General features: G+C 45.5%; 3 protein-coding genes across 15 annotated transcripts in view; 1 reads left to right on the forward strand and 2 right to left on the reverse strand.

Annotated features, from left to right (window-relative positions):
* Positions 1 to 8115, forward strand: part of KANSL1L (KAT8 regulatory NSL complex subunit 1 like) — a 68009-nt gene extending 59894 nt beyond the window's left edge. For 2 of the 8 annotated variants that reach the window (XM_075512507.1, XM_075512504.1), the window contains exon 13: positions 3166 to 3591. In XM_075512507.1, coding sequence (XP_075368622.1) covers positions 3166 to 3291 — 126 coding nt within the window. In that variant the 3' untranslated portion in view covers positions 3292 to 3591. Of the gene's footprint in view, positions 1 to 3165; positions 3611 to 4416; positions 4598 to 5233 lie in introns of those variants that run through there. The other 6 variants (XM_075512508.1, XM_075512503.1, XM_075512506.1 and 3 more) reach the window with 6 other exon arrangements.
* Positions 8116 to 11475: 3360 nt separating this feature from the next.
* RPE (ribulose-5-phosphate-3-epimerase) lies at positions 11476 to 13911 on the reverse strand. Of its 4 annotated transcripts, none has more exons than XM_075512513.1 (6): positions 13751 to 13911; positions 13530 to 13609; positions 13195 to 13250; positions 12743 to 12877; positions 12492 to 12578; positions 11476 to 12033 (listed from the first exon to the last, which is right to left on the reverse strand). In XM_075512513.1, the coding sequence occupies exons 1-6, from the start codon at positions 13870 to 13872 to the stop codon at positions 11911 to 11913; spliced, it is 603 nt and encodes a 200-aa protein (XP_075368628.1). In that variant the 5' UTR covers positions 13873 to 13911; the 3' UTR covers positions 11476 to 11910. The 4 variants fall into 4 exon arrangements, with proteins under 4 accessions (XP_075368628.1, XP_075368624.1, XP_075368629.1 ...); XM_075512509.1 differs by having other exon boundaries at positions 13195 to 13334; XM_075512514.1 differs by having other exon boundaries at positions 13195 to 13334; positions 13762 to 13903.
* Positions 13912 to 17623: 3712 nt separating this feature from the next.
* The window catches only part of UNC80 (unc-80 subunit of NALCN channel complex), a 132478-nt gene continuing 124563 nt past the window's right edge, over positions 17624 to 25538 (reverse strand). For all 3 annotated transcript variants that reach the window (XM_075512557.1, XM_075512555.1, XM_075512556.1), the window contains 4 exons: positions 20977 to 21058; positions 20359 to 20470; positions 18841 to 19052; positions 17624 to 17973 (listed from right to left, as the gene is read on the reverse strand). In XM_075512557.1, coding sequence (XP_075368672.1) covers positions 17704 to 17973; positions 18841 to 19052; positions 20359 to 20470; positions 20977 to 21058 — 676 coding nt within the window. In that variant the 3' untranslated portion in view covers positions 17624 to 17703. The remainder of the gene's footprint in view (positions 17974 to 18840; positions 19053 to 20358; positions 20471 to 20976; positions 21059 to 25538) is intronic.

Genomic DNA, 25538 nt, shown 5'->3' on the forward strand with positions numbered 1-25538 from the left:
GTTACAAAAAAATGCAGGGTCCCAAATTTGTCTTGTTCTACAGGAGCCACACTTCCAAGGACGGGAGCTCAGTGCTTTCTGAAAAGCAGGCCTATTCACTGTGCCTTTATTTGAGTACAAAAAGCTTACCTTTTTTGGGTGCCTAATTTTTGTTTTTGGAAATTTTGCCTTACAAGGATAAACATAACAGCTGGGCAATGCAAAAGTTAATCTACTATCTATGTCTGCTCTATTACTTGCTCTAAAAATACTTAGTTTTTGGAAATAGAGCTTCTGAGTTTCCTGGTTTGCATGTATGAATTAGCAGTCTGTTACTGCTTTAAGGCATGGGAGGGTGTGGCATGGGTTTTCCTGTTTTATTTTGGTTTTAATTCGTTTTGTCCAGGTTGGAGTTTCTGGCAAGGCATGGTTGTAAAGTAATGTTCAAGTTTATTTTGTACTTGTTTTAGTAATGACAAAAACTTCGGAATAATTCTGTGTGTAATTAGTTTTGCATAAGTGTTTTCATGGCTTATGACTCAGTGTTTCCTGTGAAGCCAAAGACTGAAACACAGACTTTGTTGTTTTGAGAACCTTTCAGAAATATTCCTGGTGCACAGTGTCTTGTAGCTTAACTAGATGGGATGGGGGGATCCAAATCTTAGTTTGCTTTAAGTCTTTTTCTTTGAGTGAAATCATTAGACATGCCTCACAAACAGGCCTTCCTAATAGTCTTTTCTCTCAACATCACTGCCAGATCCATCCACTGAGCAATGACAGTTCTTTTGTCCTTTTTCAAACTAACCTGGGGGGGGGGAGTGGGGAATAGCAAATTTCTCCAGTTATAGCAACTTTAAATTAACCTAAAGTTGGTGGAGGAAATATATAAAGTGTTACAAAGTTGGAGAGGGGCAGAGGCTGCACTGAACCAAGTAGAGACCTTTTATGCTGATGTAATGTGATTTTATCCATAGAACAAAGAATAATTTTTCAGTAAGAGAATGTATTACTAGTTAGTCTTCAATGGAATAGGGTAAAACGCATTTTAAATGAACAAGTAGTTAAATGTGCTATCATCAGCTATGGGAAAGGAACAGTAAGGCTTATTTCTGTATTTTTCAAAACTCTCCTCTTGGAGAGGAATGTGGACTTTGATTTTTGAAAGGAAGCTTGTTAAAAATGAAGTTTCTTCCCAGCATGAAAAGTTTTGGCAATTTGCTAAGAAAAGTATTTTCAAAGTCTTAAGTTTTTCTTTCAAAATTATCTTTTGTTTCCACTTCAAAGGAAATCTGAGCACACAGAAAAATCCTGAATTTTCCCTGAGGGAATAGCACTTTTGTAGTTCATAAAATTCTCACTTTCACGCTATACATCATTGACCTTGGAAAGACAGAATCTGAACTGAGATGCAGCCCTGTACCAATGCCATCCAAGTGACAGAGCTGGTGAATTCCAGAGAGAGGAGGAAACCCATTAAGTTGGCTTGCATGAAAGGAAACCAGCAGCTAACAAAGTGGTTTGTGTTTAACATAAATAAATAAAAGCAATGAAGAGTCTTCAAAAAGCAGTCATGAGATGGGCAAACAAAGCAAGCCTGTTTGTCTGAAGGTTCCTGTTGAGTGCTGGGCTGAGGAGGAGCTGGGCAGCTACAGTTTTAGCAAGCAGGTCGTGTGGCCGTTTCAGATCACACTGAAGTCTTTGGGATCCTTTTCACTGGCCCAGTTAAATTTCGTTGTGGGGCTGTAGTTCATGACCAGCCACCTAGGTTGGAAATGTGCCCGAGTGCCACTACCAGGAATGCTTACAGCAGCATAAATGCATTGTAATACTTTGCATTTGTACCCATAATGGTCATGAACTTGCAGTGCTGCAAGACTTGATGCAAAGAATGGCTTCTGCAGAAAACCTCAGGGCCAATAGTTGTCTGGCGTGGACAGCTGACAATGTAACCTATATCGTATGGCTCGTGTCTGGCACTGCAGTGAGGACTCTGCATTTAGTTCTGTATTTTATCGGTCTCGGAGGATAAATGGTGTTACTTGTATAACACCACTGAGGATTTTGCTTTATAGAAAAAATTCAATTTATTTTCCATGACCCCCTGATTATTGGTATAATTCTTGTCCAGGACTGATCTGGCAGTGCAACTTCACAGCTTCTATGACCAGGAATTGTTATTGCCTAGAATTTCTCTGCTTTTCAGTTGGGAGCGGCTGGCATAAGATCCATGGCTGCAGCACTTGAATGCTCTCGCCAACCTCAGCTTTTTAGGTGAACTTTGAAGAGGTTGAATGATTTGGAGCACTTTGAAATAATTTTGAGCTGTGCTGGAGGGGTCCAGCCAAGAGCTCGCCCCGCCATCTGGGGAGTGAGGGGGAAGGGCAGCAAAGTGCTCCTCGCCCAGCCGTGTCCAAGGAGCAAACTTCTTGGTGTGCTGCCAATGGAAAAATGAAGATGGCTCTTTCCAAGTGAAGGTCAGATGTGATAGCTACAGCTGAGGAGTTTTACCTAAAAAGCAGGCTCTTGTTTGACTATGAGCAGTTCAAGTACTCAACATTAGGGCCGTTTTTAAGCTGTACTGGGGTCATGCAAATCATTTGCTAAGAAATAGTCTCTTCAAAGCAGAACCCATTTTCTGCTTGGTTTTGTACTAGGAATGCAGCACCTCAGGTTTGCTGAGTTCCTCTCATTGTGGAACTATCGAAGTCCTTGGTGATCTCAGACCTATTTCTCCCTGCTTAAAAGAGCACCTGGTAAATCCTGCTGCCTCCCAGCCTCCTCCTAAAGCAGTCTCTGGAAACTGCTGGAATTTTTGCTTGTCTTTATTACGTGCTTTTAATGCTGCCTTGATTTGCAAATGAATACTTGTCCTCTCAATTTTCTGCCTCTCACCATAGAGAAAAATGTGTTAGTTGCATGGGGGGTATAATGTCTATATCCATTCAGATCAACCACAGACACGTAAAGAAATAAAGTGAAAGTGACAGCATCCCATATACTAGAGCTCTAGTGAGAGTGTAAGCTGAATGCATGTATTTTGATGTGACTTTATACCGCAAGCATGCGTTGTGTTGCCTCCTCTTGTTTGGTGAACAGACCTTTGCAGAATTATATATAATACTGGTTGCCTTTGTGTCTAGTGATGTTCATAATTATGGCAGCAGCTATCCCTGTATCTCGTTACAGATAGAAGATCTGTCAGATGAAGTTTTTTCCTTACGTCATACAAAGTATGAAAAAAGAGAGAGAGCAAGGTGGTCGCTGTGGGAGCAGAGCCGCTGGCCCAGAAGGAATAGCAGGCAGGTGTACTGACTTTGATAAGAGCATTCCTATTGAACCACTGGTGTCGGTTGTTGGTGCAGCAATCTCAGAAATGCTGTCACAGAGAACTTTGAAAATGAGGGCACTCATTAATTAACTCATCAGGGACAGTACCAGGTATGTTTGGTTTTGTGGCTGGAAAGGGAAGGCCGTGCGGTTCTGAAGCATGCATACTTACAGAAATTTGGCATGTAAGTGACCTGGTATTAGTGAATAAAAATCTCACTCCCATACTGAACACAGCTCTGCTAGTTTGTGTCACGCCCAGTTATTAGGACTTCAGCCACCGAGTGTAACGTGAGCCCTTCTTCACTCACCTGACTTAGATGAAAGTCCTCTGCATTCAGAGACGTGTTACTGAAGGGTCCTGGGCTGTGCCAGGGACCTTATGCTTAAAAAAGTCATTGTGTGAAAAAGTTTAATTATCCCAGGCTTGCTGTCTGGTGCAAAACTCATCAGAATTAAATATAACCCCTAAAAGTCTTGCAAAAAGTAGTACATGTAAGAGCAAACATCATAAAGCTGTATCTGCAATTTGGCTCTGGGAAAATGATTCCCATAAATCACTTCAGATTCTGCCAGGACAAAAAGCATCTTATAAGTACTTTTTCTGCTATTTATCATATGCTTGTAGACACAAGCGAGCAGAGGTGGAAAGGGGGAGCCCAAGAACCTGCTGCTTCTTCTCGAGTTACATTGGCACAGCCTGCTGACAGTGCAGTTTGGACTCCACAGACTCCTGCGAATGATGCCATGTTCCCCTGAGTGGGAACAGCCCCCGGCTCACTGACTTCTGTCCAAAATCACTGTTTTGGTGAGCATGTGGAGCAAGGTGCAGGAGTGGGACCAGCCACCAGCTGTTCTGCAGCTAGAGTGTGCCTGTTGCAGCCCTGTTTTATCCAGTTAGCTCCTCCACATAGCACTCTTTGCTTTGGCTTGTGACAATGAGGTTGTCAAGAACCATGTGTGTTTTCATCTGCTCTTTTGATTTAAATAAGTAGAATGTAGGTGGCACGTATGGAGAAACTGGACGCTTTGAAAAGAAAATCTAGACTGTTCCCAGTGATGTGAAAGGGCAGGGGGTAGCTCTTAAGACTCGTCTCTTATCCTGCATAGATCTTACAGCAAAAATGCTGACGGACGACACAGCCAAGATTCGGTGCAGAAGGACCACCACGGCAGCTCCTGTGCCTCGCTGCATTGCGCTGCTGAACCTGTTCCCGACTTGACTTCGGAAGCCCACAGCTCTGTTTGTTCAGGGATTGCGCAACCCTGCAGGGAGAGCCAGGAAGTGAAGGTGGGTGCTTCCAATAGCTTCCGGGTCTGGTCAGGTCTTCAGTGACCACTATCTCTTAACCTAAAACGAAGAACCTGAACACGTCCTCCTGTCTCACTGATCAGAATCTCAGGCTGTCGCCCTAGTCTACAGACTGCAGTAGCACTCCTGTTTAGAACTAGATTGCTGTGCTTTATGAATTAAGCCCAAGATTTGTCAACAGGTAAAAATTTCACCACTCAGCACATGCAGCATGTGTTTTAGAGGCGAGTATGGCAGGCCTGGGTTCAGGGATGACAGATCTTGTCTCGGGGTGGTGGCTAGGGTTCCAGATGGGGCTGATGGTTATGGGGTCAGGTATCCTGATGGTCTGGCACCACGGAAAAGAGGTTCTCCCTTCCTGTACTGAGCCTGTTCAGCTGCAGCTCTGTTATAGTTCAAACCTGTATGAAGCCAGCTTACATTAACAGGTGGTGCCTAGCAGTGTTGTATTCTTTATCTGAAGAGCCCTGCAAACATTGTAAAGAAAGACACTCATTTGTTACTTGATAGCAGATCATTCTGCACATAGCTAATCAGTTCGGACTCAACTGAAATCCCTTTTTCCCCTCTTTTCTCTTTTTCCACCCTCACTCCTACCCTTCTGATTCCTTTCAGTCTGGGCCGTGGGAACTTCGAGTTTTTCCACTAAAAGATGAAGAGGTAGAAGCTTTACTGTGCCAAGATCAAAAAACAAATCAGACTGAAATGTCAAGTGCAGCTTTTCCCAGCGACTCTCTCTGTACTTCATGCACACCCATTGGTTTGCCAGACAATGGCCATCCACCAAGAAAACAATCTACCGAAGAGTCAGAAGACTGTGAAAATGTTTGTCTGGGAATCAACAATACAAGAAAACAAAGGTGACAGGGAATAATGTCGTTCATTAAGAAAGCCAATTAAGGTGGAGAAAAGTGTAAGGTAAAATCTCTCTTGTTCACACAGCATATGACAGCACAATTCAAAACCTGTACGTTAGCTGCATATAATATATTTTCTTTCTTGCTTTGTAACAGGCAGGATAAATCCCAAAGACAACACTTTCTTCTTCCTGAACCCCAAGAGAAAGTAATTATTTCAAGCTGGAAGTCTAATATTCCCAGTGTTGGGAGTGGGCGCACATAAATTGCTGGCACCATTCACTTTCTGTTGTCCTATTGCCACATTTGTTAATAATCATCCTTTTTCTGTTTTGTTTGTTTTCAAATGCATTTCTGGTTCTGGTGGATTATGGTGCAGCAGGATATGCTGTCTACCTTAACCAACAACTTCAACTGAACACAGAAAAACTACTTGAAAAAATAGTGGGGAGAAGCGATAGCCTCAGATTATTTTCCTGTGTGGCATGACCATGGGGCAAAAATCTGCCTCTCTAAATGCATGTGTGTAACCCATGCGTAAGATAAGGGTAGGTGAGAACCAGCAGTTCCAAAGCAGGTGTTCTGGAAGCCTTGCATCTAGCTTAAAATCTGTACTCCGCTCTCAGTAGTGCCAGGGCATGTTTCATATAGATGTCCTCAAGCAATAAGATAGAAATAGACCACTGCATTTCAATAGTCGATATATCTGCTACTCAGAAAGTAGGGTTTCTGCTCAGTCGTGTGGTTATAGAGAAATGGAAGGGAAGAGGAGCCGAGTCAAATCAGTGACACAGCTCTTTGAACATTGTGTTTTGGGTCATCTTACTTCCTCAGTCCTTCAGTAGTTCATGAGGCTCATAGTATTTTGCTTGAATATGTTAAAGACAAAGTCTTGTTCAAATTTCTGTACAGTGCCTTGTCAGAGTCTCGTAAGTATGCCAACATTTGGTGACTAGCTGAAAAGGAAAAGATGATTGGTGTCTAGAAGACCAATAAAGAAAAAAGCCCCAAAGCTTTCCATTGCGATTCTGGATAGATTTTTCATTTCCCAGTGAGTTCACAGTGAGGAAACAAAAGCAAGTTGTTTAAACTTGCATCTAAATAGCATCATTTGGAATGTATCTGCAATATCAAGAGGTATTAACAAAGATTAAACATTGAATGTAGGTATAATCCATCAACAGGAAGTTTTTCTGTGTAGGACAGTTGAAGGCAGTTTTATAGGAGTCTCTGGTTTTGTGCAAAATTTTCTTCCATGTGTAATATCTGGAATGGCACTGGACAGATGACCCAGTTTTAGTGTGTCTTTTTTTTTTTTTTTTTTGGTCAAAATGACAGGAATTATACACTGGGCATCTGAAAACAGTTCAGTAAAGTTTCAACACTACAACCTATTGCTACATTGTAGTTTATTGCACATTCTGATTATTTTTTTAAACACTTTTTTTAACACTGGTTTGTCTTAAACTTGAATCTTGCCTCAATGTCTGATACAATAATCTTTGAAGCAAGGTTGGTTTTTTAATTAAAAGTTATTTCTATATATGTTGTATATAGTCTGAATTTGATGGCCTTTTAGAAGTGAAAAAATAGCAGTAACGCTTCCTCTTGGCACAGAGACCTGCTTGGCCCAAGAACGGCTTTGCAAACACACTGAAGTGGCAGCGGCACTAAGCTTTGCTGTCGTACTGAAGCTGCGCTGGTGCTATGAGGCTAAGGGCCCCCTGCGTCCGAATACAGAGGTGGATTTTTCCCTCTCTCTTGTCCTGCATGTGCATCTGCTGCTGGGAAAAGGTTTCTGAAAGTTACATGTCTCAAATGCTTTGCAGGTCTTTTCCATACCCGTATCCATTCATTAAGATGTCTGATCCGACCAGCTCTCACCAAGCTTTGTTGTAAGGTCAGGGCTTCCTGCTCTGTCTGATCCCTGGGGCAGTACGAGGAGTTTCTGCAATTTAAGAGATGGGACAGACCAAGTAAACCAGCCAGCTAGCTGCCTTACGTGTCCTGAAGGTGCTGTCAGGAAATGGAAATGCAATCCAGCATTTTACAGGAAGGAGCAAGAGGAGAGTGTTTTTCTAGATTGGGGGGTGGGAAGGAAAGGGAAGGGTGTTAGAATGAGGCCAACAAAACCTGTGCAAAAGGAGCTGGATTAACCAAGTTTGGTCGGCCTGGTGGACTGTAAAGCTGTTCCTGCACTGCTGCTCAGTTCCCAGCTGTGGTGTCTTGTTGAACCTTTGTGTTGCTTTTGGGTCAGCCTCCAGTGTGCTGGCCTAAAGCAGCTGCTTGTTACCTTGCCAGGTTATCACACGAGCAAGGGGAAGCACATTTTCTTTGTCCCCTCTTTAGATGTTCTTGTCAGCCATTGTGGGAACCAGCTAGTGCCTCACAAGGCAGCAATAAAAAGGCTAGCCAAAGAAAGGCCGGGCAGCCAGGAGACTGAAAAAAAATCCCTGGGAAAACTATAAAAACATCTATTTGGTCATAACCCCACCCCACCACTGTCAGAAGTCTCTTCTCTAACATCTGCCTCTCAGCTGGCTAGACCTGCAACAGCAAACTGCAACTGCCTTCACACACAGAGCTGCCTGAGCGACTGCGTGGCCAGAGAACTGTGCCAGAGCATTTCTTCCTCCCATGCTTCTTCCTCCCCATGCTCCCGCCACAGGGCTGCTCGCCAAGTGTTAGTGGTGCGCAGGTTTCTGCCATCAGGCGAGCGGCACGTGCCAGGGTGGCAGGCAAAGGCCAGTGGGGAGGGGTGGCCAAGAACAGGTTGCATTTGCTTTTCTCATGTCACCTGCCTACTTCCAGCAGCCCTTCCTCTGGCAGGGGCAGATGGGGAACGCTCTGTGTGCATGTCAAGCGAGATGCTTTTCAGTCCTCACCCACAGCACCTCTAATTGTTTGCCACCTTCTTGCAGCAGACCAGGTGCTGTGCCCTGCCCTCTGTCTACTCTGTGCGTCTTTGCTTCAGCCAGTGAGGCACCCAATTTTTTCAGCAGCCCCATTTCACTACTGGGACAAGGTTAGAAAACTTGCTTAACTGAACGTGGTCGCAGGACCAGCCCCCTCCTTTCATCTTTCCCTGTGCTGCATGCAGCTGGAATTGGCACTAGTACTCCTGTTTATTGCCTGCAGAGCTGGACTCCCACCTCGAGACAGGGTTTTTGCATGACTGTAGGAGTCGTGAGGAAGCTGCTGGTGGTGGGAGCAGGCCGAGAGCTCAGAGCCACATTCATGCTTGAAGCCATAAAATGTGTAAGAAACCCCTGCTTGTTTTCTTTCCTTTTCAAAGTTTTAAACAACAGGAAAGAAAAAAAAAAACCCACAACCAACCTGTTTGTCTTTTGGCTGTTAAGCTATGAAAACAGCTGTCAGCACTGCTCCTAATGTTATGGCTGAAGGTACTACAAAGGCTGACTGTGAAATACCAACTTAAACATAATGCAGCAAGGCCCCCACGCATGAAACTGGGCTGTTGCAGCTTCACAAAGGTGGCCATTTCCCTTGCGCTTTGTTCACCATTTTCAACTGAGACATGTTTTAAGGCCACTTATGTCCTGCTCCCTGCTGCTATGAGGGTTAAAACGCTTCATCTCTGCATCCAGGACCTTAATGGACTGTAAGTACAAATACAAACTTCTAAGCCCTATTAAAATTGAACTCTGTGTGTGTCTCCTGCACTTTTTTAATCTTGCTCAGGGATGTGCGCTGTACCGCCCTGTGGAGGACATGTCCAAGCCCAGCTTTACTCTGCTATATCAGTGTCTTTTGTCCTGTTTTCCAGTGCAGACAGAGCCTTTGCTCTGTCAGATCACCCTGGAGCGCTCTAGACCATGTGACGTAGTATCAACCAGACTGCGCTCTCCCTTGTTGCTGAAACTTTGCTTTATCAGAGTATTGCAACATCTAACAGTCCTGGGGTTTATTTGGCCCCGCGGATACCATGCAAGCAGCTCTTTCGGTTTTCATGTCGGTGTTTGGTTCCAGTCCTGTGGCTGTGGCGCTTCCACTATGGGGTTACGTTACTGAGTACAGGAGGACAGGCCTAGAGCCTAACAGGTTACTTCTGTTAGTGTAGAAAGGCAAGAAACTAGAACAGTCTTAAGCATTAAAAGAACAAGTATCATGCCTGTTACTTCTATGGATGCTCTGCGGTCACTAATAGATTTAACCTTAGATGTGTAAAAAAAAAAAAGCTGCTGCAATAGTAGCCAGCTGCAGTAGTAGCCAGCTGCATAAACCCACCTGGGTGGGATTTAGATGGAAAGAAGCAATGGAGTAATTTTACTGTGTAATTTCTCTCTCCCACAACACTCTTAACCCGAGAGTCAGTGGAAGTGCAAACCACCAGATTTAAAACAATGACAAAAGTGACTACAACCTGTGAAAGAAAACATACCGTATGGTTCCGTGCTCAGAACAAAGCATAGTACCATCAGTTAACTAGCATGACTTTGGGACATCCCTCCTTCCCCCCAAATTAGAAAAAAAAAAAAAAAAAGGCAGAAATAGTTTGATTACCCTTTCAAACCAGCGTAAGGTCAACTGCAGGAGGCAAGGATACTACAGCTGTTGTCCTGCTGCTTTGAACAGCACAAAAAGCCACACTCCCAAATCCTAAACTAACATTTTCACAGCCCGTTTGTGGCTGCATTTTAGATACCAGAGCCGTGACTGTTTCTCTATGCACGCTCTACACACACTGTGCATATTAGACTCTACACAGGTTCTTTCCAGAAGTACGAATAGGCTGCTTTAACACACCTAACAGCCATTTGGACTATTACCTTTCCTAGCCGAGCTTTCTTTTGGCAAACCTCTTCTGAAAGATGTCTTCAGTGCAGTAGGTCCAGCTGACTCCATTTTTCTTTTGCTAGTTTTCAAATGGGGTTTCAAGTGGAAACAGGAAGCAAAGACATTTGTTCACCTAAACCACAATTAACCACACAGGAAAAAGTAGTAGTTTAGCCATTTCAGAAGCTTGTCTAGATTGTTTGAACTAGCCCTAGCTCCTCCTACTTAACAGTGGCGGTGACCCACGCTGTACCACAGCTGTCTCCTTCTGCAGCCGCCGAGCAGAGGCCCGTCTGTGGGACACCTCGCAGGTCCTGCACTTAGAAGAAGGGGGTGCATCAGCTCTAGCCCTGCCTCAGCATTTGGTAGGTGACACGTGCCTGGCTTTGCTGCAGGGACAACAGATCTGACTCTGGGCTTGTGGAAATGGACTGGCTGCAGCTGTTGAGCCTTCTGGCTGTTCCCCTGGGGCAGCAGACTGCTCGCAACCCTTCTGTAATTACAACTTAAAGGGAAAAATACCATGCAGAATACCATGCAATATTAAAGGAGTCGGCAATACTAATTAAGAGCCACGGGAGGCAGGTCTAGCTAAACTGACCTGCTCGGGTCTTCCTCTAGTGGGTTGTAACTCTCGCCTTTCACACGCCCAAACAGGCCAGGCTGTGAAGTCGGTACAAGCAAACTGAAGGCACAAGAACTTTTTTGGCTTCATAGCGAAGAGGCACGTTAGCTGTTTTTACAGCGCCATCTCCATGCAGTGCGCTTCAGCCTACATACACTGAAATCACTTCAGTAGGTAACACTCCTGTATGTCACTATCTTAATGGTTTACTTAGGCATATGTACAAACCAAGGAGGCTGTGGGTCAAGATAAAGTTTTTTAACTATCTGTAGGGTTTTAAAGCAACATTCTTCTGTGAAATCCCACCACCTCCAGGAATTTCAGACACAGCTGTCTTAACTGGCTATTAGAAAGGTAAATGAGAAGATCTGTCCCAGTCTGTGACCTGGTAAAGACGGTACACTGACTTGTCTGATGCTTGACTTATGCAGATCAAGTACTTCTGTGGAGTAAAAGCAAAACATAAGAACAATTCTAGCATCCATGGGATTTTTTTTAGCCCTCTTAAACTGCATTTTCCCCAAACTTACTCCCAAAACCACTCATTTTTGACAGTCAGCTTAAAGGAGACTTACCACACCAAGGGAGGGGTGTTTAATGCAGATATTGGAAAAAGTTTTGTAGGAATGCACAGATCAAATGACAAAATACAGACAGCAGAAGGCAGTTTGATTAGAGTCTTCCACAAGAGAGATTGCTTGTGGTGATGCTACACTCTTCTAGCAAGCAAAAAACTGACTGCAGTTTCGTTCAATCCAGTCAGCATTATAGGTTGTGCCATAAAATTAGCCTCCACAGAATCAAGAGACAGGTTCAAACCATTGCATTTCCAACCCTGAAAGACAGGCAGAATGTTTTTCACTGCTGCTTGCTTCATTGCAGCGAAGGAACGACTCCTCTGTTCAGCAGCAACAAGTTTCCGTAATTAATGTTCATCCAGCCCTCCCTTACGCACGAGAAACAAGGGTTCTCCTGCACACACAGAGCCTTCTTGAACACTGCTTGGGTAGGTCTCATCGATCCAGACAGCGCTTTTGAGCTGCTTCTGAACACACATTCCTTAGCAGATTGATCACAGATCTTGGATCTGCGCTCTTCATAATAGCACTGCCAGATACAATCATATTTGCACCTGCCTGAAAGACATTAAACACCCACTCAATAACACGGAACAGATCCACTTCTTTCTTACAGAGTTTTCTTGCTGTAAAACACGTAAGGAGGTAGTGAATTCTAGGCTGGCGGGCAAACAAGGGCTATTTCTGGGACACAGGTAGCATACCTCCAACTACAACCACAAATCAAGTTCAGAACAGACAGCTCTTCCCCAAATAGGTCATTTCTTCATCATTGCTCCTATTTCCCCGAACATACAAGAAACAAACAACGTCTCTAGCTCAGGGAGGCTTTGGTAGCCACTACTAAAAAAGGCGCAAGATTAGACCTCAAGTAGATTTTGATATTAAGTGTGCTTTGCTGTTCCCTCTGAAAACTCAACGGTCAAAATGTGATTCTTCCTAAGCTTTATTTTCCGAGGGACGATTAAGTCTCTTAGCACAGCGACTGAGAATGCTGCTCCGCTTCAGCCTCTTACCTCTGCGCACTTATGGATGGTGTCAGGCCCAACTCCTCCATCCACCTCAATATCCAGCGAGGGAAACTGTGTCCTCAGCCACTGAACCTGAGAAACGGTACAAAAGGGCCGGCGCTGAGATCCACGCTTGGCTGCTACAGCTACATCCAGCTTCTTACACACCCAGGCAAGGTTTATTCATTTCACCACTACAGCCCATACTGTTAGTTAGCTTTAAGCTCAATAAATAAGGAAAGAGAAACTTAGTTTACCTTTGGCATCATGTCTTCCATAAATTTCTGCCCTCCAAATCCAGGTTCTACCGTCATCACCAAAGCCATGTCTATCTGATTGGCCCAAGGTGCCAAGTGTTCAACTGTAGTGCCAGGCTTGATCGCCAAGCCAACCTGCAGGAGAGGCAAGACAAATCCAAGTGCACCTTAGGATGACACAACCGCGGCAAGATCGGCTTGAGCTGGGTACAACCTCCTAGGGAAATAATTAGGAGTCGGTGTAAGTGCAGTAAGAACAGGCTGCTTCAAATAAAGAGTCCCGATGTTCTTAAACTAAAGCCAAAGACCGGCTTTGTGCACAAAGCGCGTTAGGGCTGCACGCGCCAAGCTCTGACCACCCGCGACGGCAGCGATGGGCTTTTCGTTGCCAGAAACACGGCGGTTGGTTAAGCCGAGTGCAGCGCGCTACGCCAAGCCTACGCTCGCCTCACCTTCATCCCATTCTCCCGAATGTCTTTTATCAGCGCCCCCGGATTGTCCGTAGCTTCTAGATGAAAGGTGTATTGGTTTGCGCCAGCGACAGCCATTGGTTTCACCCACTGCTCCGGGCTGGCAACCATCATGTGCATGTCTGGAAGAGGGGAGCAGAGCCGAGAGCCCTCAGCGAGCGCGGCCGCAGCGCAGGCCGGCCCGGGCCGTGCCCCGCTACCGGGCGGGCGGCGAGCGCAGGGGCCGGCCGCAGCCGCTCCCGCAGCCCCCCGACAGCGCGGCCCGTGTCCCGCCCGGCCGCCCCCCGGCCGCCCCGGGCAGCCGCCCGCCCCCTTACCGAAGAAGGGCTCCTGGCCCAGCCGCTTGCGCAGGCTCTCCACGACGGGGTGGCCGAAGGTGATGTTCGGGACGAAGTGTCTTGGGGCCGAAGAGAGAGACGCGCCCGCCCGCAGGTTACACCCGGCCGGGCGGGGCGGGGCAGGCCGCCCGCCCGCCCGCACCCCCGGGGCGGCCGCCCCCCGCGCCCCCGGCCCGGCCCCGCCCGCCCCCGGCCGTTACCCGTCCATTACATCCAGGTGGAGGTAGTCGGCGCCGCAGTCCAGCATGCGGCTGCACTCGGCGCCCAGCGCCGCCAGGTCGCTGTTGAGGACGGACGGCCCGATCCGGCACCCCGACGCCATCGCTGCCGCCCGCCGCCCCGCGCATGCGCCGCCGCGCGGCCTGCCGGGACGGACGGACGGACGGGCGCGCGCCACCGCCCCGCCCCGCCCCGCGGCGCCCTCCGCCATCTTCCGTGGCGGGCGGGGGCGCCGCCGCCGTTAGCGGCCGTTAGCGGCGCGGAGGGCGGCCGAGGGGCGAGCGGCTCCCGCCCGCCCCGGCCCCGCCACACCAACGCGGAAGAAGTCGCGCAGGTTGAGGCTGTTGCCCGCGGGCCGTGCGCCCGGGCACGGGGGAGCCGCCCTCCCGCCCGTCCAGCGCAGCACGGCGCGCCGGCGGCTTGGGGCTTCCTGACAGCCGTTGCCCGGGGGCCCGGTCTGAAGGGCCGGTACAAAGGCGCTGCCCGGCTGCCCCGGGCACACCCCCAGGCTTGTCCCCCGGGTGCCCGGGCGAGGCCCCTTTTGGCGCCTGGGAGGGCAGGAACCCCTCTGAACAGCCACCCTCGGGGGAAGGGCCTGAACTGGGAGGGAAATAACCACCTTCTTTTGGCAGATTTTGGGGTTTTTTTAAGTAAGTGCCCAGCACGGTGTATTTCGTTGTCCTGAAGCACCGCTGCAGGCACAGCTTCCGCAGGCGCGGGGCCCACGCAGGCACCTTCCCCGCGGCACCCTCTGCACAAGGCGGGGGCGCAGGTGTCTGGCGAGCTAGGGCGAGGCGCGGACTGAAAGCAGATGGGTAAACTTTAACAAACGCGGCCTGTATCCCGGAACGAAATAGTCTCAAATAGCAGCATAGCGAAGCCTTTTAGAAAGGAAGACCGACGCGGTGTTGCGCAACTGGCTTAAACACAGAACTCTGTCCTTTTGTCGTCAGACTCCTCTGTATTTAGTCCTCGGGACAACGTTTGCATAAAATGCTGAGGCAATGGGACCGACACACCGACACGACTCGCACAGCCCAGACATTTGTTGAACGTGACATGCGCTTAAGGCCTCTAACACTAAGCAGCATTGTTAGTCTTCGCAGCAGAAGTATACGAGTTCCGTTATAGAGATACCGGAGGAAAGCACAAAACCAGCTAAAGTACATTGTATGCGCCTCATTAGTACGGTATTAGGTGCAACCGATAAGGAAAGTAAAACACATGAGAAAGCAGACTGACTGGGCTGCCTCTCTGTTCCATCTGTCAACAGCCACCCAACAAAATCAAAGCCATCCGCCTGGCCACCTGAATAAAACTAAATTACGGATTACATCATTTATAAGCTGCATTGATTTCTAGCAGGGTAGACATGAAAAAGAGGCATTTTAGTCCTTGCTATGGCTTACTACTGTGGATTCACCGGTGACAGCGGGGAACCTGACTGGAAACATTTATTACATATACTGAATTAAATGAAGTAAATCGCAGTCACTTCCTCATCGTTAGAGTGGAGTACCACAGTGAGGCATCTACTTTTCATTAAGGAAGATGCTTCCTTCTCATTTTCAGCAGAAAAGGTCACTATAAAATGCACCATGAATCCTGTATGTGTTGCGTCCCAGCCGTTTACTCAGCTCGCGTCTAAAACTCTCCTCCCCCACCCGCCTGCCAGTAACCCAGCCTACCTTGGGATTTGAAAGCGAAGCTGTGTTTTTTCTCATTTGTGCGTCACTGTTAATAATAAAACTTAGCATCTGGAATTTAGCAATTCTTTGAGTGACCTCCAAGCTAGGAGCTAATCCAAAGCAGTCGCCTATAGGCAGCTGGTGCTGGCTCCCGCGCGCTGAGGAGATAAGAAGCGGTACAGCATGCTTTGGTCAGCAGAGTAAGCAGTTTGACGTTCGGGACGCCCATCGAGCAGCAGATCGAGACACTGCCATCTTCACCCAACCATCTCTTATAAAACCGTGTGCACCTTAAAGTTGCATTACTGCACCACCTATATCTATATATGGTGATACAGGTGGTGCACTATAAAAATATTTGCCTTTTCAGCCTTGCTTTTCCCAAGAGGTGCTGAGAGTCGCTCTCTCTCACCAATGCAGTGGAAGCAGAGCATGCTCAACACCCACGAGCCTGGGAGAAGGATGGCTTTTGCTATCTGCAGAGGGTTAACGTGCGCGAGTTCCTTCCTCAGACCGGTGTGCACAGTTCCCGGCACATTTGAGCATTCGGCAAATACCAGGCAGCACAGCCTGAAGGCTCCACGGGTTGCAGCAGGCTGAAACCTGCTGTCAGGTATATGGTTAATTTTCCACCCAACAGTAAAAACTGCATGCTGCGCTACAGCAGTGAGGCAGTCGTCTGTATGGCAGTATTCTGAACAGCTATTTCAGAGCTGTTGGAGAGAGATGCGAGTCCTTTCTTTGGAGATGGATAGGAGGATATTGTTCTGTCTCCTCGGTGAGGCTGTTTCATGATGCGTGCGTCCAAATTACAAGCCCTCGGGAGCCAAACTGGTAATTAGCGCATTTTACAGACTCTCAGGATGATCTAAAACGTTTTCCTCTGCACAATAACGCCATGATTATAAACTCTAGTTCTTCTAACGTAAGCTGAAAAAGGCAGTATATGATTCCCAAAGCACAGGCTAACTTTGGGCGTTGCTTATGATTTCATGGTTTGTTTCACAGCTGTTTTGCAGTTTGCCCGTAAGCAGCTCATGGCTAAATTCACATTTCAGTGTAATTCCGTGATGCTGCAGCATAGCCCATAACTCAGCTGTGACTTTGGCTGATCCCCCACGGGGATCTCTGCCTACGTATAAATGTTACATATATCTCTCTCTAATACTTGCAGCCATGAACATTACATACATAAAATGGAACCTTTTTAAATACAATCTCAACGAGCCAAAAATAGATTCTTTCATCAAGTTTCTGCCCTGCAATATCCATCTTTTGTTTACAATGTACAGATATATTTATATTTATATATATAGGAACATGAAAATACCATATATAAATATTTACTTTAAATCCCTATATCTAAGTACATACGACAGCATCAGAGGAGCAGTTGCTAGGTACCGGAAGGTCCACGCATTCCAGATGCGGTTTCTTGGGGGTTTTTTTAAGCTGTGGAGATGAATTACTCAGTACATTTAAGCAGGACGGCGTGGGCTATTTATACCATCTGCAGACCACTCACCCCCTGCCCATCTATATCTGTGCACAGCACGTGCATTCCTTCTTACGGTATGTACTGTATTTAGTTTTACAGAGCAAATATTTTTGTAGCACAAGGGCAATATCTTACAGAGTGGAATGAAACCAACAGACAAAAGTAAACTCAACTGAAGTCTGCAGTGCCAAAAAAAAAAAAAAAAGTCTCATTGCTCCATGGTGCTTATCATTGCTCTGCAAGTTAGAAACAATGGGCCCAGGCTTGTGAAAATCAAGCTTTAGATTGGTACTTTTTGTCAGTGTTGTCACTGTGAGTACCAAGGTGTAAGAGCCTTGGATTCAGCTACTATATAGCCCTCCTCTCAAAAACGCTACAAAAATAAATCTTGGGCACAATCTCAAAAGAGGCTTCTCTTCTCTGTCTCATACAGTACGCCAGCCCGCTTCCCCAGCGAGGCTGCTGATCACAGTACGTGGCTGCCAGATCAAGGTTTTATGGACCGCATATTTGCCCGCACACCCATACCCTGAGAATTTTGTAAAAATTCTCTGTTCCTGCGGTCTTGCCCTGAACTGAAGTAGATTTCACAAACAGAAATTTGCCAGTCTATAGCAAGCAGCTGCTAGCTATTTTCTGCTTTCGGGTAATAAAGTGCTCTTGTTTTAATTAGTTACTAGTTACCAGGGAACTCAAAGGAGAAGGTACACTTTCTCTTCCTCCTCCCACTACTGCACTTCCCCAAGAGTTAAACATGAGATTCATCTAGATCGACGTCAGTCTCGCCAAGCTCCACGTGCGTGAAGCTGAAGTGAGTGGCCAGCAAGGGGTTCTCCATCCCGTTGTCCTCGCTGATGTGAAGGACAGCGTCCCTGTGCTGCAGCAAGCTGGCAGTCTCGAGGCCAGCGTAGTCCTCGGTGTCAGAGAGCTGTGTGGGTGGGGTGCTTTGTGCTGTTGTTGGCCGGGACTCCAAGCCCTCCTCTTTTTCCTTCTCCTTCTCAGTAGAAAGTGCCTCGCTCTGCAATTGAGGAGAGCCAGTGCTCAGGCTCAGAGAAACCGGGGGGGGGGGGGGGGGGGGAGCAAGGGAACATCTATAAAATATTTTCTAATTTGGAAATACATTTTACCATAAGGGGCCACACACTTGCAGATTTAAAATCCCTAAAATTCTGCCCTAACAATGATATATTTTTGCTACTGAACCAAATGTGCAGCAATGATTAGAAAGGTTGTCTGATTTCAGTCATTAACACTTCCTCATTTCATTTTTTTTAGCATATCCTCAAGATGGGGTGTCCTTGGTTTGTTCACGGCAAAGGACATAACCCCCAAAAGACACTAGATATCTGGGCTTATAAAAGTGATCTCAATGTCAGTGATGTGTTGAAGGGATGACTGTGATTGTCCCTGCACTGTCCTCAGTGGTGTCCAACATAGAAAAATGTTGCACAAGCAACTTCTTTTGACATGTGATGCTTTTGCTAAACCAGTCCTGAGTATTTGATAGAGTTCTTCCTTAAGGACGCATTTCTCAGTGAGCAAGCTGTAAAGACCAGCAAGCTGTTGATGAAAACTTGCTCTGGTGAGCAGGTCCAGAAGGACCAGTATATGTGATGGGAAGATGGAAAGGGAAGATGCAGGAAATATATTAGCAAATTAAGAATCATTGCAAAGATCTAGAGTAAAAAGTAGGGGGTTGGACAGCAAACTCAGCCTAAAGAAAAGACACACAGAAGAGTTTGCTGTCCTCACTCACCCGCCAGCTTTCGTTATAGTGTTGTAATGCATCAGGCATTTCCCTGTCAATTTGCCCTGCAACTTAAATCAGCAAAACTGAGATGAAGCAGCAGACAGACACACGTGATAAAACCGTCCATCATGTTACCTGGCTGGTGGTCTGGCTATGGAGATCAGCTACAACGATGGCAGGTGAGGATGTCAGCACAGGTTTACTTAGCGGTTCCTGCTTGCTGGTCGCCTGGGGGCTGCTGCGGTTGCAGTCCTGCTGCTGGGCTGCTGGAGCCGACGGGTCCCCTGGGGAGGCTGTTGTTGTCTCAGGCTGGGCTTCAGTGAAGGTCACTGACCGCTTCTGCTCCGCTGAAGGGTACAAAGCCCAGAAAATTGAGTATTAAAATGCTACAATTTGTGAAGAAATACACAACAAGAAAAGAAGAGCGAGGATCCCTGGAGTTTTTACAACTAAGACAGGATTCATGATTCATTCCATCTTTATAAGCTGTCTGAATGGAGTCTCATCTACCCTAGGCTTCCTCTAAAGCCATAGCAAGAGTCAGGGATCTCCCAAAGACTGTTCACCGTACCTACCTTTGTCATGGCTTGGTGAGATAAATGCCACCCATAACATCTTTCCATCCCAGAAGAATATAATGACTTGAATTCACGTGTGAGTTAGGCATTTCTGCCCTCAACTAAAAAAGGAAAACTGAGATGCAAATATATAAGGGAATTGCTCAAGGTTTTGCAGGTAATCTGAGAAAAGAAAGAGGGCAGCTGATTGCCCCCCATTGCTGCCACAGACTGAGTCCACTATCTGGGAATAACAGAACAGCACAGGGTGAAGACAGCTAGACTAAAACTTAACAGTAAATCTGATATCCCTGCTCCTGCTCTGAATTGTTTTGGGTCATCCTTTATGTTTCAAACATCTCCAGCAGCGCTGTTGCCCCAGCACAGTCCTGGCTGAGTAGTTAGAAACCCAGAAAGTTCGCAAGCAACCTTTGCGCTTCCAGGCGTTTCCTCCGAAGTTAACCGGTCACTTCAGATGGTACAGAATACAGCCACCTGCTCTGCTTGGCAGTGCTCACTCCTGGAAATGTACTGCATGGATGCAGCAAAGACTAGAACAGTCCTATATTAATTTCCATATACAAGCCTTAAAGCTCTGAACTGCTAAGCTTGCAAATGATGGGAAATTTCCTTCCTTCTACTGCTCCCACTAGCAGCTTCAAGATTTGCACATCTGGAGGTTTTGGACAAGGCATCCTGAATGGAGGACACCTGTCCCCTAAATTCTCCACACCTCTAGGAGACAGGATAATTCATTGTCCATGTCCAGTTTCACCTTGAAAACCTGTGGAGAAACCATCAAAGTGTTTTGAGGGGGTGATTTTCTGATAGGATATCTGCTTACTAGGGAAAAAGGATAAAACTGTTGGGACTTCACTTTAATATAGGCTATCGAAGAGCAAATTGATGGTAATAACTTCATTGCGAACTTGAACCAAGCACAAACTAGTAAAACATGGCACCTCTTATTTCTACGATGAAAACAACTTACATACTCTTCAAACATACTAACTTTTCCTTTAAGCTAAAACAACAACGTAGTATTTTCTACTTTCAAATACAAAGTGCTGGTTCTGGAAATGCAGCACTGCCTTACCGCTAGGTTTTGGTTTTGGCTGGATGCTCCTCCGCGTGGTTGAAAGTCGAGCTCCATGACGGCTGCGAGGTTCCGTTTGAGTTTTCTGACGTGACAGCAGTGGTCGTCGAAGCTAAACGTTGGAAGAAAGAGTTAGGCTGATGTATGTTCACGTATTACACGACTTCTCCTCTGTAAGGAGAACAGATCATCATTGCCTATTCCTCTAGATGTCCACTCACTCTGCTTTTAGCAGATATATGTTTTAAAGTTTCCATGGCTCAGACATCTTTATATGAACTTCTGGGTTTTGTGCCTTTTCAGCTTCAATATTGAATGTAATGCAAGGCAGATTGTGTGACCATCGTTTAATTTAAAAAAAAAAAAAAAAAAAAAGCCGGCAGAGGAAAAGATTGGGGAATTCAAAACAAAGTGCACCTCCTCTCTTAGGGATTTGTCGGTCCTCACAGCTATGACGTGTGCTTCAGTTCCTGCAAACTCAACTGACTGCACTAGTGTATCACCAGTTAGGTTAAAGGGACATATCGCATCCACCATTCATTTCAAAACAGACACAGACAAGAAAAAACAAACCAACTCAACCAGGAGAGAAGGTTTGTTCACTCCCCATGTTCTCACCTGCCGTAGGCCTCTCTTCCGCCCCAGGGGCTGCTGCAGAAGAAGGTTCTGCTGTCCTGGCTCGCTCTGCACGCTTGCCACCCTGTTAGATGTTGACAGCATTAGGCCAAGCACAGAAGCACCCTGTTTAACTAGTAGGTGTCCTGGCAATTGTGACTAAAATAAATAAATAAATAAACAAACCAACCAACCAACCAACCACTAATGGCACAGTCACTTCAAAGAGCAATACTGTCTTTGAAGGATGGGGGGGACGTGTCTGTTGGGTTGTGGCTTCCAGGGCTTAGGAGAGGGTGGGAGGTGGAGTCATGGCATTCAGGACTTGGCCACGCACAGGTAGCATCCAGATATAAATAACTGCAGATTTCAGTTTTCAGTCATTGATTGATGCATCCCGCTGAGCAACACTCACTTCTCTGCATCCTTTGCCACATGGGCTTCGTCAATAAAGGCAAGAATATCAGCTTCCTAGCTCAAAAGCCTCTTGTTTGCATTTCCTTTTTCAAGGACAATGTTGTAAAAGCTATTTTTTTTCCTCCCAAATAGACTCCACAGCCTCATCACAATTTTGTCATCTGGTTTTAATTTCAATTTAAGTCAACAAACAAAAAACAAACACAACGTGACAAAGGATCCATTCACATAATGGATGCATGAGTTATGTGAACAAGGCCCCACACTCAACACTTGCAGCCTTAAGTCTTTTTGTGGCTAACAAACAAAAAAGACAAGTAAACATGAAAAATATATATATAGAGAGAGAAACACAGCTTTTTAGTTTTTAATATCTTGGCACAAAATATCTGAAAATCTGCAGTAAAAGAATCTTTAGCAATAAAACACACTCAGCTACATACCATCTCATCCTACCATTCAACTGACCATTTAATCTACTTAATATAAGAATACCACCCTCCCCTCATTTTTATCAAAGCACTGTATTCCTCCAAACAGTTAAAAATTGGTCATTTAGCAGACAGCGGTCACAAAACATTTTAGCTGAATGAACTACGTCCGAGAGACATATGGTTACAATAGCAACTACATTTAAGATGGACTTCTTTTAAATCAGGCAGCTGCTTATTTGGGACAGACTGGAATCCACTGAGCCACACATCCTGCTTAAGCAACTTCCAGCTATATCTGGTATGCATTGTTGAAGATTCAGTATTACAATCCATTTTGCCTTTGGCCTGCATTAATCTAAAGGAAAACAACATTCTTTTCTCTAGATGTTTTCCTTGGATCTCCCTGGAGGAGCTCAGTACCACCAACAGACTGAAGGTTTATCACCTGACCTTCCAGGAGCGGAGGAAGGAGACAAACCTAAGGACATGGTCAGACAAGACATGGAGGATGTCTGTGGAGAGGCTTAAAAAGTTCTGTCCCCTGAACAGCTCATTCTTCACGTTGCCAGAAGTTATTGCCCTTAGAAGGTTTGGTGGAACAGAACACGAGAGCTTCCTGGTCTACTTCGGGTCAAAGTCTGGTTGCCTGACCTGAAAGTCCTATTCCTTCCTCCCTTATCGGTTTAAACTACAGCCAGACTTTGCACTAAACCATATGCGTGTGTTTCTGCCAGCTCTGCTGGGGAGACAACGGGTAACTTCAAGGAGAGAGACATCTTAAGACCCTGAAGCTGTTTCTCTTCTGATTGTCTGGCCACAGCCTAATAAGCCTAGGCATGCCCTTGGCAATCTCACCACAGCTGCAGTGGTTTGGAAAAAAACAGAAAAGCTTCTGCAAGCTCAAAGCCAGAACAAACAAGATATATTTGAGTCCTTTTCTCCCTCAGACAGCTCTTCCAAATGAGATCACCAGTCTCTGGAACATATTTTCCAGCTTTTACGTAGGGTATTGACATGATTTACATACAAAGCATCCTAAACATAATGCAAACACCCGCCTATGAATAAGCAGAGTCTTCAAAGTTACTTCCTGTTAGTAGGACTGTGTCCTTGACCCAGACAATGACAGCAGCACATATGACTGGTAGGTCCAGAAGCAACATATCATTCCTTAGTGAAGCAAAGAGACTGCACTTAAATTAGTCTTTAGATTTGTGATCCAGACTACCTGAAATTATGGCTTGGAGAACTGTCTTAATCTTCTGTTTCTAGGATTACATAAAAACGTATTCCTCTGAATTTTAAGAAGTTTTTAGAGTAGTTACTGGTATGTGAATTAAGTAGGAATTAGCTAGAGAAGGTCTTGAAAAAATAATTTTCTATTGGACTAGCTTTTGAGAATACTGTTACAATTTCTGATGAACAGTAACTCTTAGTTCTATGACTGAGGAGACATAAATGTCTGTAGCAGAAAGACTACGATTATATGCAGTACAAAACACTGTTTATAGTGGTGAAACAAACTCATTTGACATGCATCATGAAAACACTTTGAAAAAGTCATTAGATAAAGGGAGTACATGGACCGCATGAGGGCACAGAGGCTATACATGAGGAAAAAACCGCTTCCCATGGAGTAATCTGTGCACTGAAGACAAACAATAGGTGAGCAAAAGAAAGGCTGGACTTTGTGTCTTCCTGCTGGAGTCTGGGATTTTCAGCCTGGCTTATATCATAAGTGAAATGAGTTTAGTGAGCTGGTGGATGTTTATTTCCAGTACTGAATCATTACACAAATTGGTATAATTTGGGATGATCTTACGAGCTGAAATTGCAGATATCTATTGCAGGCTAATGGTGGACCAGAGAGAAGCCAAGTTTTGCAGAGCCGCCTGCGCACAGCACAGTCCTGCTGTGGCTGTCTTTTTGCCTTCTATCCCCCAATATTGAAGAAGGGAAGGAAAGAGAGAGAGAATCATAAAGACTGCAAATTTCAGATGAGTGACTGAATTTTCAGATATAACCCTTCACTTATGAGGGTTTGTGAGGGTTTCTTTTCACATCAAAGAACAGCACTACTGATCTTGTTTCCATGAAAATTAGTGTGGCAGGCAGACTGTTGGCTCTGTGTAGCCCTCCCTCCCTCCTTTTCTGTCTCTCCTTGTTTACCAGACCTGACCAGGAGTATACTGTTTTTCTGGCAGCCCGTGGGACACAGTCAAGGAACACTGAATCAAATGCCATTTCAGCTGACAGTACGTTTCCCTCCTGTGGCAATGTGATCGATAAGGAGAGTTTTTCTGCAGTACAGAAACCAGCTTTATTTGGGAATAACAAAACAGATTTTTTTCCTGCCCATCACAAAGGTGCTCTGTCACTCTCTGAGTATCTCTGTCAGGGGTTTTATCTTCACAATAATGTTACTCCCATTACATAGTTAGGGCAGAGACAGGTGAGCAAAAGATCAAACAAACCCAGCTTCGTGGAAGCATGTTGCCAGCACTACAAGAAATGACAGCGCAGTCACACAGTGGGGGCTAAAAGAAACTTTATCAGGTTGGCAATTATAATAAATGATGTTCATGAATTACAAGAAACCATGCAGCCAAAAAAAAAAAAAAGAAAGAAAGAAAAAAGAAGAAAACAAAGAGGGACAAAGGAAGCAAGGAGTTTAAACGTCTATGAAAAAGGTGTACATGCTTGCCACGCCATTATGGTAGAACGTACACACTTTGTGTCCCAAGACATCTGAATGAGAGAGTTAGTGGACAAAGGCCAGTGGAGAATGGGTTAAAATGTGGATGAAGTCCAGCTCTTGTATTCCCAGACACATCCTAGCCCAGTTACTGTTAGATCTGCTACGCTTGCCCTGGCAATGTGAATTCACTCTGGTTTTCCCTATTAGGCACCATTAAGCTAAGATAGGCATAACGACAAACATTAAAGGAAAATATGTTTGTGCAACAGATTTCCATTACAGTGACTTCTCATTCTTCTTCCTTTCTGATTTGGGAAAATATCCTCACCTCTCAGATTATAACCACAGCAAATCACGAAGCTGGACACATGCTCCTCAGCCCTGTACCCCATGCTGTCTATTTACTTCTGAGCACTTACATGCTGTCCCCTTCCTGTTTTCCCTGCTTTTCTCCATGGCTGGCTCTAATTGCTATAGAACAAAGGGAAACAGACTTTATTCTTTTTTGTGTTTGTCACTATTTATTTAATTTATTTAAAACTCCTACTTTCCGTAAGGGTCTAGTCTCCACATGATTTATTTCTTTATGTCAGTTATGACTGAACATCAGCTTTTGAATTCAGAAGGCAATCCTAAACAGTTGTGATCATTGTGCTCCAGCCAAAATCAAAGTTATGTAAGAAAAACCCAAGCCTGCTTTATTCAAAACTAATGTTCCTGAATATAAAAACATATTTATTCTGTGCTATGATCCCCACAGCACAATAAGCTCCTACAGCGTCTGCTTTATTACTTCTGTCCTTTAGAGGAGGAATCCAATTTGCAGATTTAACAATGCAGTTGAAACATCTTTTCTTCCTTACAGAACTGTAACCTAGCCTTTTTGTAAGAATTTGCAGTATTTCCCTGTCATCATTCTTTCTCAGGCTTTGCAGCCCTGCTGCCCCTCCATCAGATGTTAGTGCCCGCTCCTTGAAAAGAATAATAAAACTCAACAGAACTGACTCCCAAGTACA

The sequence above is a fragment of the Mycteria americana genome, chromosome 9 (genome assembly GCF_035582795.1).
Source record: "Mycteria americana isolate JAX WOST 10 ecotype Jacksonville Zoo and Gardens chromosome 9, USCA_MyAme_1.0, whole genome shotgun sequence".
Taxonomy (NCBI): domain Eukaryota; kingdom Metazoa; phylum Chordata; class Aves; order Ciconiiformes; family Ciconiidae; genus Mycteria; species Mycteria americana.

Bases quoted from the DNA above. Each gene is read 5' to 3' on its own strand.
- RPE (XM_075512509.1), bottom strand. From the start codon at position 13,872: ATGGCGTCGGGGTGCCGGATCGGGCCGTCCGTCCTCAACAGCGACCTG. The intron at 13,335-13,529 runs GTAAGGGGGCGG...CCCCTCTTCCAG, and splicing joins GGGCCAGGAGCCCTTCTTCG to ACATGCACATGATGGTTGCC. The intron at 12,034-12,491 runs GTAAGAGGCTGA...AATGTCTTTCAG, and splicing joins CCATCCATAAGTGCGCAGAG to GCAGGTGCAAATATGATTGT.